Here is a 13,778-nt window from a genome sequence, read left to right as displayed (position 1 = left end):
TGAATAATAATCTTGCCGTGGCACGATTTAAAGGCAAGAAAATAGCAATTACTCACGGACACTGTGCTCCGAGTTCCTTCGCGATCTGAATCTACGCGCGACTGGAAATTACGTGTACATTAAGGCGTTGTTCTCGTTGAACCCTGTGCCCGAATCGTATCCATCGCAAGAACTCTGTGCAACTTCCAACGAACGAAAATTCACATCGTGGAAACGGCATCGTTGGAACTCGGCCGAGGATCATTAATATGGATCGAATCAGAGGTTTTCCAGTGGGCAGATGGACGAGCGCGCATACAGTCGACTTGCGTTATAGCTTATTGGTAGCGACGGTTTTATACGGACAGTGGTTAAATAATTATAAAAGTGTACATGCGGGCAATATCATTACACTACGATCAGTTTTGATCGAGTTTCTACGCTCTTTGATGTTCTAGTTCTTTATGTAACTGGTTCTGTTCTTTAGCTCTTTATATTTCATGTTTCTACCTTGCTGTAACCTTCCTTTATACTGTTTTATTTTCAAACTAGGGTCTACCATAAACGTTGTCGTCGTTGTCATTGGTGTTGGTGAACGTTCCCAGTCAGCGAATGTCAGTCGTAGATAGGTACACGCGCGATTTGTTACGGCGAGTCAGTGAAAGCATCTTCCATGGCAAAGCGGGTCGAAAAGGGGAAGTTCCGAAGCCGAGTTTGCATTGTACGGGGGAATCTCTTTGGAAATCACTAACGATCTGTATCCTAGTAATTGGGTGGGCTCGCGATGCACGAGCTCGATGGGAGCGGAGAGAACGTGAAAGCGATGTAAGGCATTGCGCTGAGAGCCTGTGTCTGCATTCATGTCGGGGAATTGCTCAATAAGCGTGAACCGTTAGAAGGGTGTCTTGAGATCCGACAAACGTACAAGGACTGATTTTCAGATAGACGGCCAAAACTTCGCTACTGTGTTTCCGCTCTCGACCCCGGGAAACCAACAACTCGCGCGAACGCCTGTCCGGAAGCTCTTTCCTGTCCATTTGCCCCGTACTAACTTTTTACTTTTATACGATCGTAATTTTCAACGGACCGTGTTTCGCTGGGGAAATTTAAGAGCCTAGGAATTGCAATATCGATAATAGAACATGCGATGCAAAGGGAAAAGAATATCACGAAAAATAAAAGACCCTCGAAGCCGGTTATTTCTGGAGCTTTGTTAGACCTCCTATTAAAATTCTCTCTTTCATCGTTTCGTCTCGTCTGGTCGCAATTAATATCGCCTGCAGGTGCCCACTGGACAAATTGCCACTGAACAATTTACATCGTTCGAGCGGTATCAGCATATTGTTAGAGTTCTGAAAGCCGGTATTAATAACCAGGGGTACGTGTTTCGCAAAGGATAGCGAGCTAACATCCGGTTAGTCTCTAATGGTACAAACTGCATATCTGCATTCGGACTTCGAATGTTTGAGTGTTTACAGCACGAAAGGCTTTCCGTGGTTGAGATCGTTTCTCCTTAAGGTGAGGAAGATACACATTGGCGAAGTTTCGTCGGGTCTATTCGAGAATCTCTCCGTGCACAAATTCCTCGACCTATGGAGTTTCATTCAAGACGGTAACACGCGTCCCCGCAGACGTATTCGGTTGCTTCGTCCGCGGGAACTGCAAATATGACACTGGGAAAGTGGATGGGAAACGTCTGGTTCGAAATTTCCTTACGCAACAGGCATGCACCCCGTTAGTGGTTAAAGATGGGAAAACGGAGACGGGCAAAGCGAAAAGGAAAGTTATAGACGCACGCCACTGGACGGAGAATTTGAAATGATGGAAACACCTCAGAAATTTACTTTAGACGGACTGTGATTCATGTTCGGTCAAAGAGAATGTGCGGCAACTATAGTAAACGCGGTGAACGTGGTTCACGTATTGCTGGTAGGAGACACGAAGCTCCTTTCAAAATTCACGTATGAATGCTTGGTTCGTGTGTTTCATTTCCGATTCATTAAATCCTAAAGAGTTGTCTCGTGACGAATTCTGGAGATAGCCGGGTGGTGCGCTCGCGGCTGTTCATGCATTATGCGCGCGCGGACTTTAATAATAATTTAAGCGGGATGTAAATCGAATGGAAGGCTGCAGGGGAGCGGCGCGCCGCTGCATAGAAATGCATGTGGCTTAATTAAAACGGTGCTTTTATGAAACAAATATTTATCGCGATGCACCGACGGAAACTAAATTAATCGTCCGCGTGATGAGACCCGCATTTTTACTCCCCCTTTTTTTTTTATAGTTCGCATTCCATACGCATTATATGGGCGTAAAAAAAGAAAAAAGAGAAAAATTGGAGGGAACCGACGAGAACGCTTCTTGATGATCAATATTTGTGAACTTTTATTTATCAATATGTATTGTTCATTCGTAAATTGAACAGAAAGAGAAAAAAGGAATACATGTTCCGATACAGTACGTAGTGGTCGAGTTTATTTGAAATGATACGCTGGCTATGGTTTTCTCAACGAAATAAATTTTATTATTTCGCTTTTTCATGACAAGTAACGATTTGAAGAGATAACATTGCACATCTATGTACCGTCAGTTTCACCTCCGATCGAGCTGTTTGTAATCTGTGGTGATGGTGAGCATGTCTTTTCTAATTCTCTCATTTCGTTTCGCGTTTCCACTTCGTCGTTCCCGCGAATTCGAGCCCCTGGTATGACAACCTAGCGGGTGCTTGTAGGAATTCTGCACGAGTAGAACAGTCATTTAACCCGATCCTAAGTTACGCAAAGCAGGGTAGCGCGGCTTCAGCTTTCGTTCAGTCCCGCGCAACGGATATCGCGGTTGGATTTCCAGGAATTTCACGATTTCGCTGCGGTGCATGTTTATACGTAACACATTCCACGATTCTCGAATCGTTTATAGATTTGTGTACCATTAATCAAGTGCGAAGTGTAATCGATTCGAGGCTGGGCGTGGTAACCTCTGAAAGGTTTAAAGGAAAACGTGAGTCGAATAGCGTATCATCGCGTCCTTTTATCTACTTGATTACGGACCGATTGAATTTCTTTGCGATACTCATCGTATTATGGGAGCACGTTTTATCACGAATTTTGCTTCTCATTGTTCCTCTATTCTCAATTTTTTTTTTTTTTTTTTTTTTTATTCCTGGGAATATTTCAATAGAGTAAGAACGATGAAAATTCCGTCAGCAAATTTCGAGTGTACGTGAGAAACCGTCCTTGGAGACGCCGCTCTTTCTCATTCCGCTCTTTTACCGTGCCGGCTGTTTATCCGTCGTTTCTCATTATTCTTCGAGATGTAGCCAATACTTCTCATGATCTAGGTAATCGTTCCAGTCGTTTCTGTTGGCATACATTTCTGCTATTTAAATGCCACCTGAATCTCGCGAGGTGGCGTCTTACGTAAAAGCTTCGGGTCGTCGTGGGCGTATAGGCGGGCAGCTTACTGAGAGCGGCGAAGAAAAATTGCGTCGGAATTTAAAAGTGAAGCGGCATATATAAAGTATCGCGGCGCATGAAATATGAAGGTAAAATGTTAATGAGGGGTACGCGTTAAAGGACCAACGCGTGGCAAGTGGAGCAATTCTCGTGGAAAGCTTCGCGACACGTTGGGCTCAACGTCCGGGTTGGAGTCTTATCGTCCGAAGACAAATCTCTCTCCCTCTCCAATTCCACGCTCAATTTTTCTACCTCGAGTCGCGTAATCCTTCTCCACGCCGTGGCAGCCGAATCATTCCATTTAATCTCTCGCTGAGTGTTTGATATCGTTTCGAGAAGAGGCAGGAGTGCCTTGCGTTTTCTTGATACAAGTGCAACTTGGCGAATTACTTGGGTTTCGTCTTCGTTTTTCTCTCTCTCTTTCTCGAAGGGCAAATTAAAAGATTAAAAGCTCGGAAAATGTAATTGACCGACCCTTGTAAAAGAAACGATGTATTAAAAGGAAGATGATTAAAGGTATCTATCGCGTCGAGATTATATATTTCACGTAGACAAACATCAAGAATTCAATTTTAGAGTAAAAACATTCGTGCCCCTCGTTACAAGGTATCTAAACTTTACGATAGACGTAAATACGTATAGGAGACGAGATCCTATCGTAGGGGACGGATCTATTTTCCTCTCTCTTCGCATTTCACGGCCAATTCCAACTACGAGAACGCCATCATCTGGTGGCAAGCACCGAGGATTATCCTCGTTGATAGCACTTCTTGCAATAGGCTTGCGCGCTTTTAAATACAGGAAAGCTTGGCGTGAAACGCAGAAATAGTCACTGAATCGCCTCGGCGAGAATAAAAATCACGGTACATTACACGGATCGCCTATTTACACCCCGATGGCCATGCGTAATATGAGTTTTATAAATTGTTCGCCGCGTCAATATTTCAAGGGGCGAATGTGCAGCGCGAAATGTAAAAAAAAAAACGTCACGTTTACGCGGTTAGCTTTTGTTTCAACTAGCCCGCATTGCGACAAGTTTTAATCTAACCTCTTGTTAAAGATAACGTTTTTTCATTCAAATTTTTTTATCGAAATGTATGATGTGACTCACGCGTCATGCGATAAAATTTGCTAACTTGGATATGGATATGGAAAAATTATGGCATTGCAAGTGTAGGTCATTCGGAGGTCATGAAAGGTCGTCCCAAGTCAGATCATTGTCATTCAGGCTCATTGATATCATGTCATTGACGTTTAAAGTCGTTCGAAAATCTTTAAAAACTTTGAGAATAAATATCGCACATTAATTGATTAACAGGTGTTTCCTATTCCATTATAGCTCATTTACAAAAGCGACGTGATAATGCTAAGTGTTAAAGAATGAAAGGATATCGATTTTCCAGATAATACGGTACTTTTAAAGCGAGTGGGTTGAAAGTAGCGATAATATCGGACGTGATCGAACCGAGTGATAATAGATAATTTATCGAATAAACGCGAATCACCTGTAGATAGAATTTCTCGTAGTGCGTGTTACACGGTATATCATGCCTCGATCAATTCTGGTCACGAGCTGTGCAATCATCCTGTGTCACAGTTCGAGAAATTATTCTAGCCGAGGGCATTTCTTGCTTACCCTCAGGTACACAGAATTTCAAGTGAGAACCCGCGTACGGCAATTACTGATCGTTATTGATGTAGTACATTTACTGGACTGTAATATGCGCACGATATTTACAGGGCAGTTACTAGTTTCCGAAAGTTACCAAACTACGATCGCAACTCGATAGTTCTATTTTCACGAACTTGCGGACCAAGCTAATGAATAGTCCGAAGCGTTTAACTCGTGTGTATGTCGATATTCCCACGAAAGTTGCTTGATTGCGTGTTATGTATATATACAATATAAATATATGTATATATTATAATGTTATATAAATATAAATATATATATAATAATGTTATATAAATATATTGAGTTGTTCCAAAAGTTATATTTTTATATTCTTATTTTATATTATTATTTTATATTTTGTTTTTATTATTTATAATAATATAAAAAAATATTGTGCATCTATTATTTCTTTAGAAAACAAAAGAAACTTTTGGGACAACTTAATATATACAATATGTATATAGTATATGCAAAATATACGTGTACACACACACGCTACATACGTTATATGTATATAACGTATCACCACGTCTTATACCGTAAGAACTTGCCACATTTTTCCTCTTGCTTTTTCCTGTATCGAGGAACGTTTAAGTTCGACTCGACTCTAATCGCTTTGAAGCAGTCATTTTCTTCGACAGAGTTAAGAGGATCCGAGAAGAATCGATGGACAAGAGAAGAAGAAGAGTTAATGACCATGGCAAAATGGATATTGGGGTACTGCCATAGATAGAAAATGCTGTGACTAATGGCAACGTTAGTACTCATAACGTCAGGACGATAGTTACTGACCGTAATAGACAGACAATGGCAGAGGCCGCGACCGGGGACCCCGATATTACATGGAAGTGAATAGTGAGCGTCGTGAACAGACACGGTGCTTATTTGTTCCTTCGGGCAATATCAAGCTAGCTTATTTCGAAGAAATCGTTTTCGCTACCACGATAGATCCGATAGTTACGAATTATTGTACACACAGGGAAGCACCGGCGATTAATTAAAATCTGGATCCGCAACGGGGCACATTTGTCGATAGAGTGAAGTACATATAGAAGGAACTAAATTACTTCCCCTTCGTTTTTCATCGGGCGATTTTTATCGGAGGAAGAACATTTCCAATTTCGTGGGGAACAAATGATGAAAAATTCGATCTGTGATAAAGGCGGGCCATGCATTCCGCTGGTAGTAACTTGAAATTTTTAGCTGTTTTCCACGTAAAGAGGCACAGAGGTGAATCCCTTGTCGTTAGACGGGATCTTTCTTTTTCGTTGTTCTCCGGTTTCATGACCAATTCTGGTTAGGGGCGAGAGATCATTCTTGTTAACGAGAGTTTTTGCTGGCTCTCCAGGTGTCGTGGATCAAGCGGAAGAACGTTCAGGAGTTACTGACCGTAGGACTGACAACGTACGCCAACGACGAGCGGTTCCAGGCAATTCATTTCCACCACAGCGAGGATTGGACTCTTCAAATAAAATACGTTCAACCGAGGGATGCTGGATTGTACCAGTGCCAAGTATCCACCCACCCACCCACTAGTATATTTCTGTTCCTCGAGGTTGTCGGTAAGCGTGATATTAAACACCGATATAAGCTATTTGCGTGTGGCCTGTGCCCGATTTTCGGTTATCGTGTATAACGGCCGCGATGGACGCCTGTCCGATTTTTCCAATCGTCTTTCTTTTTTCCCCCGTTTTCTATTTTTTTTTTTTTTTTTTTTTTAATATGCTTTTCAGGCTTTCGCGCAAATTTTCGCCATCAGTTGAAAATCTACTCTATCTCCCGACCCATTAAATAGAATAAATTAAATTCTAGTTTATCTCGTCGAATAGTTAATGAAATTGGAATAAATGTATCGAACAGAACCTTTTTTTCACCATTTTTTTTTCGTATTCATTGTTCACAATCATATTCGACAATGGTGGATAAACCATGGCGGAGAAATATCGGTTCGATTACTCGTATCGATCGTCTACCTCTTTTTTTTTAACAACATGCATGACCGACTCGACGTATGATTTTTCTCTCTCTCTCTCTCTCTTTCACTTTTCCCCTGTCTCTCTCCATTTATGTAACCTCCACACGTATGTCTTGGCCCATATACATACACAATTATGTATTTCAGTTCTTTCTCCGTTAATATCATTCTTTTCTTTAGTGTCGCGTTTCGCATTTCACTGTTGCCCGGTCGCAATTACGTCAGCTACAATAACGAATATAATATAATACGAGAATACAGTTAAATGCTGGAAATAAAATAGACCGAAACGCGTGTTCCGTTTGTTGGACGGCGTTGCAGTGCGAGCTCGAAAAGTGGAAATGCTTTCTACCAAGGGGGGCACGTAAAGAGCAGCGTTGCTACTTAGAGACAGTACACTCTCGTCTGGTTTCCTGATAAGACACCCAACACTAGAATATCTGTAGCAGAAATTCTTTCTTCTTATACGCTACCGCCAGAAAAGGAAAACAGCAGTTTAAGAATTCCCTCTCTTTTATCAGATCACCTATTTCTACCTGTCACCTTTTTCTTTTTTCTTCCTCTTGGTCTCTTCCTCGGTCATTTCCTATTTCAATGCTCTTCTGTTTTCTTTAGCTACGGTTTACACTGTTTACATTTTCATTTCCATTTACGCAGGCTCCACGTGTCAACGCAATCGGGGTCCGAGAGCCTGTAGAAAAAGACTGGCAAGCACTTTTATCTGGATTTTATTAAGCAGATGGCCGATCAATAGCGGGAAAACGGTTTTTATCAGACCAAGGAGGCCGAAGTTTCGTGAATTACGACGTTTGGTCCCGGCGTCGCCGTTTTAAGCGACGTTCCTCTCCGTCTGTCTGTTTCTCTCTCTGACTCTATATCTCTCTCTCTCTCTCTCTCACTATTTCCCTTTCTCTCCCTTTCTCAGTCTCTGCGTGTTTCGTGTATTTGCATTTAGATTCTAGTTTTTGAAAGCACGCTCTCTCTATATCTATATCCATAGATCCATATACATACTTCTACATCTATATATGTATATTTCATATATATAAGAATACGTCTGTATTTGTGTGTTGTGTATGTGTGTGTGTGTATGCACGCGGGCGAACGCCAGTTACCATCTAATTTTGTCCTGGTTTCCGGGACCGTGTTTTTGTCGTGACATCTGACGGATACGTACTAGAACCTTTCTCAGGTACTTTTAATATTTATACTCTCTCCTGCCCTCAACTCCACCCCCAGCCAAATCCGGGACGTGCAATATTTACGTTCCTTCTTGCACACTTGAAATTCATGGGCCGAGATTTTTCTGATCTGAGGATGATGTACAACGGGATCACAGTCGGGACGTTTCGATTATAGTGTTTTATATACTGCTAAATAGTTACGATGTTTTATCGCATGGGACAGACAGGAATGTTACGCTGAATAACCGAATGAAATATCCTGTGGTGGATTTCGATGACCGATTCGCGCGCAATGTCCCGCGAATTTGTGAAATCGATTCGTTAATTAACGCTGTGTCCCTTTGCTTCGGCACGAATTTAAAGACTTCCCATTGAAAACTACGTTCTTTCATAAATTATTGCCGCCCATTCATCCAATTTTCAACGAACCACTTGCCCCGTGGAAGATTTAAAAAGATGTCAACGATAAAACGTCATGGCCTTCGAAACTTATAAAAGAATTTCATCGTTTGCTTGCTTCGGATAGTGGCCTGGAAAATTTTTCGAACACTCATCGAGATATCGTATCGCAGTATCAATAAGAGATACTTCCGCTATAGAACGCCCGTACTTTATGTTAGATTTCAATAAAACGACCATCTATATACCATTGCTGCTTTGGAAAAACGCGGAAAATCAATCGCCTGCGAGTGTCTGACTATACGTGCGCCCATACCCCTCAGACGTAATTCGTGCATACGGCGAATAGTTACAAAGGCGAGTTCTCCTGTGTTAATGCAATTAATCGATTAATTCGAGTTGATCGAATAAGCAGTTTCAGGACATTTCCATCGTCTCTGATTATTAACGATTGCGCTCGTTGAAAGAACGGCGGAACGGATAAGGGTAAGAGGAAAAAAGAAATTGGATTACGTAGCTTGCTCACTAATTAAAACGCGATCGAGGAGAATAGATCGAGCCCTTTCTCGAATCAACAGTATGCGCGTTCCGTAGTAGCTTCGTGGCTGAAAATCAGATTGGATTACCAAAGAATAAGAAGTTGGTAAAGACGTATTTAACGAGGGCATTGGTTTGGAAGAAATTTACCTTCCCCGGAAACTTTTAAATCGATAACGATCCTATCAATTGTCACGAGGACAGTTTCAAAAGTTGGCCTTAATAACGTCTCGTTAAGGCCTAATTAGACGTATCGTATCATAAAAAAAAAAGAAAAAAAGAAATGGAAGATTTTCAAAGTCTAGGGATAAATACACCTCCTAACGGTACGTCGACCTTTCCAAGTATGCTCACGATCGCACAAGCGCACCTTGTAGATCTAATTTTAATCATCCGATATTGCTACATCACCCTTAAAACTTTCAACATAGACCGGAGAAGGGATTAGATCACATCACATTTAATAAGCTCCTCAATTTCTACCTGGTATATAGACTCGCGTTATAATTTCTTTCTCATCGTGGAAATTAATTAAGAAACTAAATTACGAACTACACAGCCCGGATGATTCGATCGACGTAATTGAATGCTCGAAGAGCGAGAAAAGATTGGAACAAAAAAAAAAAAGAGAGAGAGAGAGAGAAAAAGGAGGAAAGGGAAAGTGTTTTGAGTAAAACGAATAAAATAACGAAACGGCGGAAACCGTGGCAGACGGATAGTTGAGAGATCAAAAATTGGCCAATCTGACGAAGCGTATAAACAACGAAATGCAGTCGTTTTAACGGATCGGTTAAAATTCACGTATTGGTTCCGCGAGAAAATCGTATTGTACGATAGGAACGAAAAAGCGAACCATCGTTGGAATCCTGAGCGTTCTCGAATCGTGACGTTTTAATAAATTTCGGACGTGTTCGACTAGCTCGTGACGGATTTGTTTTTATTCGTGGCACACGTAGCGAGAACGTGCGTTCTTTTGCGTCTACTCTCGGGATTCAATGGTCCATCGCGATATAGAGAGAACCACTTGGAGCGTGGACGCTTCAAAAGAGCGTGCTTGTATCACGCAGAGAAGCGCTTAAAACTCGATCTACACTCCTGTTCACGTGCGTTCGTCCGTGACACGTCGTGAAACGGAAGCCCTGTCGCCGGGGGTTGAAGGCGGATGGGCAAAAGTGTATCCGACTAGGGATGGAGTAGGTTTTGCCCCATGTTTACAGTGTTCCATCACACCTGACCCTATAACGGGTTCTCAGGGCTGTCATGTCAGTCTGCGTCGGTGAGCGAACAGACGAGTACGATAGCTCGAGTAAACGAAAAGGTAGACGGGGCTGGGCTAGTTTAGAGGAGAGAGACATCGAATTCGTGGTACGAGTGAAGGGTAACTTAAAATTCTTGGGCTTGGAGTGTCAGTCTGCGGAAGAGATAGCACAAAGGTAGCCTGGTTCACGAGACGGTTGAAAGAACCAGAACGTGCGAGAGGGAGAGAGAGAGAGAGAAAGAGAGACAGACAGACAGACAGACAGACAGACAGACAGACAGAGACAGAGACAGAGATAGAGAGAGTGAGGAAGAGGGTGAAGTGAGTGGGATTTCGTACGCTATCCCCGTACAACCCTTAACCAGCCACGATGCATACCTCATCCTTCCTAGTGCTCATAACCGCCTTGGACCCTAGTAAACAATATGGGATAGAACGGTAAGCTACTCACGTCTGACGCGTCACGTTCTACCATTTGCAGAAGCCAGAGCAGAGATAGCTGGTCCCTCGGAGAAATTCGTGAGGCCAGGTAGCACCCTGCAGCTTCACTGCCTCGTAAAAAAGTCAACAGAAACGCCTTCCTACTTATTCTGGTATCATAACTTCCGGATGATCAACTACGACATCGATCAAGGGGTCAATGTCAGCACGGACCTGGTAGGGCGCGAAAGTTGGCTGGAGGTGCCTCGTGCGTCTGATCGTCATTCCGGAAATTACACCTGCGAGGCAAGTAACGCGCAACCAGCGCGGGTCCTGGTGCACGTGTTCAAAGGAGATAATCCAGCTGCGATGCAGCACAGCATCGCTTCGTCGCCATCTGTCATGGCTTGCAGTGCGCTATTGATGATGTTCACCACGCTGAAACTGGTGCTGCATTCCACCGCCACGAACTGATCTTTGTGCCCCGCCACCTGTGCCATTCGAAATATAGAAAAATGAACGTTGTGATATTTTCGAAAGAGAAGGAGATAAAGCTGTGTAATTCGACGAGAGAAACAAGGATAAATGTCCAAGTTGCGCGCGTGAATTTTATGACGTTGCAGGTGCAGTTTGTTCCGGCAAAATTGTATCCACGACAGACTCCGGTTGGATCTGAAATCACCAACCTTTGATCTTCGGAAGGTGAGCGACGTTATCGTGATACGCGTTACGTAATCGTTAAGGAATTGAATCGAATAGTTGATAGTGAAAGACGTGTACGTGTGCGTGCGTGTGTTATCCGTGTATACGGGGAAGTGAGACAAAAGTATGTAACGAGCTACGAGAATGATGTCTCTGTAAAATAACGGAACCGGTCTAGGGTGTATCGTTAAAACCATGGATGCTAGAACAGCTACTTCGAACGACGCTCACGTATTCGTTGTATCGCGAGAATACCGAAGCATCCTCCCTGAGACGTAAGATTCCTTTCTCTCGACCGTTCTAAGACGAACGCAAATTTCGACGTTTCTTCGACGTATACACCCGTGTTTGCTCAAAAGTTGATATTTCGCCCGCGACTAAACTTCCCACCTCTGTTAGCCGTTGTGATATGTGTAAATGTGTAAGCTGTGTGTAACTATCACGATCGTAAAAGTGTAATTGTGTAATCTGTCCTGCGACGAGTGGTACGATTAATGGCGATAATCCTGTCGTGATCTGGCGCATTTTGCCGGGTCAAACTTTCCAACGATGTTCCGTGGACAACTTTATTCGGTCACCGGCGTTAACTATTTCTCTCGTTCTCCGCTCGTGAAATTTGTTAGGTTAATAGCAACGATGAGAGATTGTCACAGTTTCAATGAATGTTTCAGCAACTTGACAAAAAACAAACAAGAAAACAAAACAAAAGACGAAAGAAACGAAAGACAGAGAGCCGAATCGCGTCATTTACGTCTTACGTTGTACGTAAAAGTCGAATCGACGAGAATTCCATCGTTATTTAACGTTTAATACCGCATTAGAAAAAGGACAAAGATTGCCGAGATTAATGGAATATTGCATATTCGGCCTACACGTTCAGGTACGCGTAATTAATCGTGATAATCCCGACGTAATACAGCACAGCCTAACGACATTATCTTCTATTGCCTTGCTCTGCACAGACGACCTTGCTCATAATGTCTAAATTAGTTCTATCTGACGTCCACGAAATGGCCGTGCTCAGGTGTTATACACACCATAAATGGAATCGCCGCTTAGAGGACTATGGAAAATTGTTGCAAACTATCGAATTTGTTGGCGAGCGTGTTTCACGTTTTTAGAAAATTCATCGTTCGAAGCTCGTAATCGACGAGTGAAGTTATCGTGTTTAGCGTATCGCGTTTAGAACGAGTTTATTCTCCCCTGTTAAAAATCAAATTTGATTGTGCCAATCGCGTATCGATCTTTCGTTCTCGATGATTGTTCGCATCAAATTTTATTGTACATATATTTTCTATGTCGGTTGTTCGTCGATCTATAAATTATATAGTATAAATCCTTTATAGAAGACGGTTTTCGTTAATCCCTCGCGAAGAACGCAAGGCGATCTTCTTGGACCACGATGTTTCGCAGCGTTAGTATTGCCGCATGTTTCCGAGCTAATCCACTATTTCCTAGGTAGACAGCTGTTTCACGTATCCGTACACATTGTCAACGAGGATAATCCAGTTTCTGCAAATAATAAACCCAATGGTATTATCAAGCTGGTGTGCACGGATTTCGATGCGAGTAAACGAAATGCTCGTGTGGACTGCATCGAGGATACACACCGAGGAATCCCCCTTCTACCCTGTTATATGAAACGGATCAATCGTGATTACTCCGATTGATTATAAACGATAATATTTCTTTGAGCGTACAATATCCGACAAGATCGTTTCATTTATTGTAAGTTAAAGCGATGGATTAATTAATGTGATGTTCGATGATATAGTCGCTGTCTGTTGTATGTACATACCTATACATAACATATATATACACACACACACACACACATATATATATATATATATGTTACGAACGTCGCACAATGTTAATCTCATTTACGGTTGAATAAAGTTTTCATATAAATTCCACTTCGGAAATCATGGATAAGAAATCTTGGATTATTCACAACTTTCGTAATAATAACAGATCGCTCTTTCATCCTTCGTTTAAAAGCTTTTTCCCCTTTTATTAACACTGCTATTTTAACACCGTCTCGACATCTTCCTGGTTTTATACAAATCGATATTCGCATAGCTCTGCCAAGTAAGAGACAGATGTAAGTAATGAATTATACCTCGGTACTGTTTCGTCACACAATAGACAGTATTTTCGTTCCTGTGTAATCTAACCGGGCCTCTTTATTGAAGTA

The 13,778-nt window shown here is 42.2% G+C and overlaps 1 protein-coding gene across 1 annotated transcript in view; it reads left to right on the top strand.

Annotated features, from left to right (window-relative positions):
* LOC122574327 (lachesin-like) overlaps nucleotides 1-13,513 on the top strand; it is a 33,969-nt gene extending 20,456 nt beyond the window's left edge. The window contains exons 4-5 of the mRNA XM_043741809.1: nucleotides 6,455-6,668; nucleotides 10,941-13,513. Of these exons, the coding sequence (XP_043597744.1) occupies nucleotides 6,455-6,668; nucleotides 10,941-11,353 (627 nt within the window). The 3' untranslated portion in view covers nucleotides 11,354-13,513. The remainder of the gene's footprint in view (nucleotides 1-6,454; nucleotides 6,669-10,940) is intronic.
* Nucleotides 13,514-13,778: the final 265 nt, after the last annotated feature.

This window comes from Bombus pyrosoma, linkage group LG13, assembly GCF_014825855.1.
Source record: "Bombus pyrosoma isolate SC7728 linkage group LG13, ASM1482585v1, whole genome shotgun sequence".
Classification (NCBI taxonomy): domain Eukaryota; kingdom Metazoa; phylum Arthropoda; class Insecta; order Hymenoptera; family Apidae; genus Bombus; species Bombus pyrosoma.
Note: the sequence above shows the minus strand (reverse complement) of the source record. Positions and strands in the feature narration are given on the sequence as shown.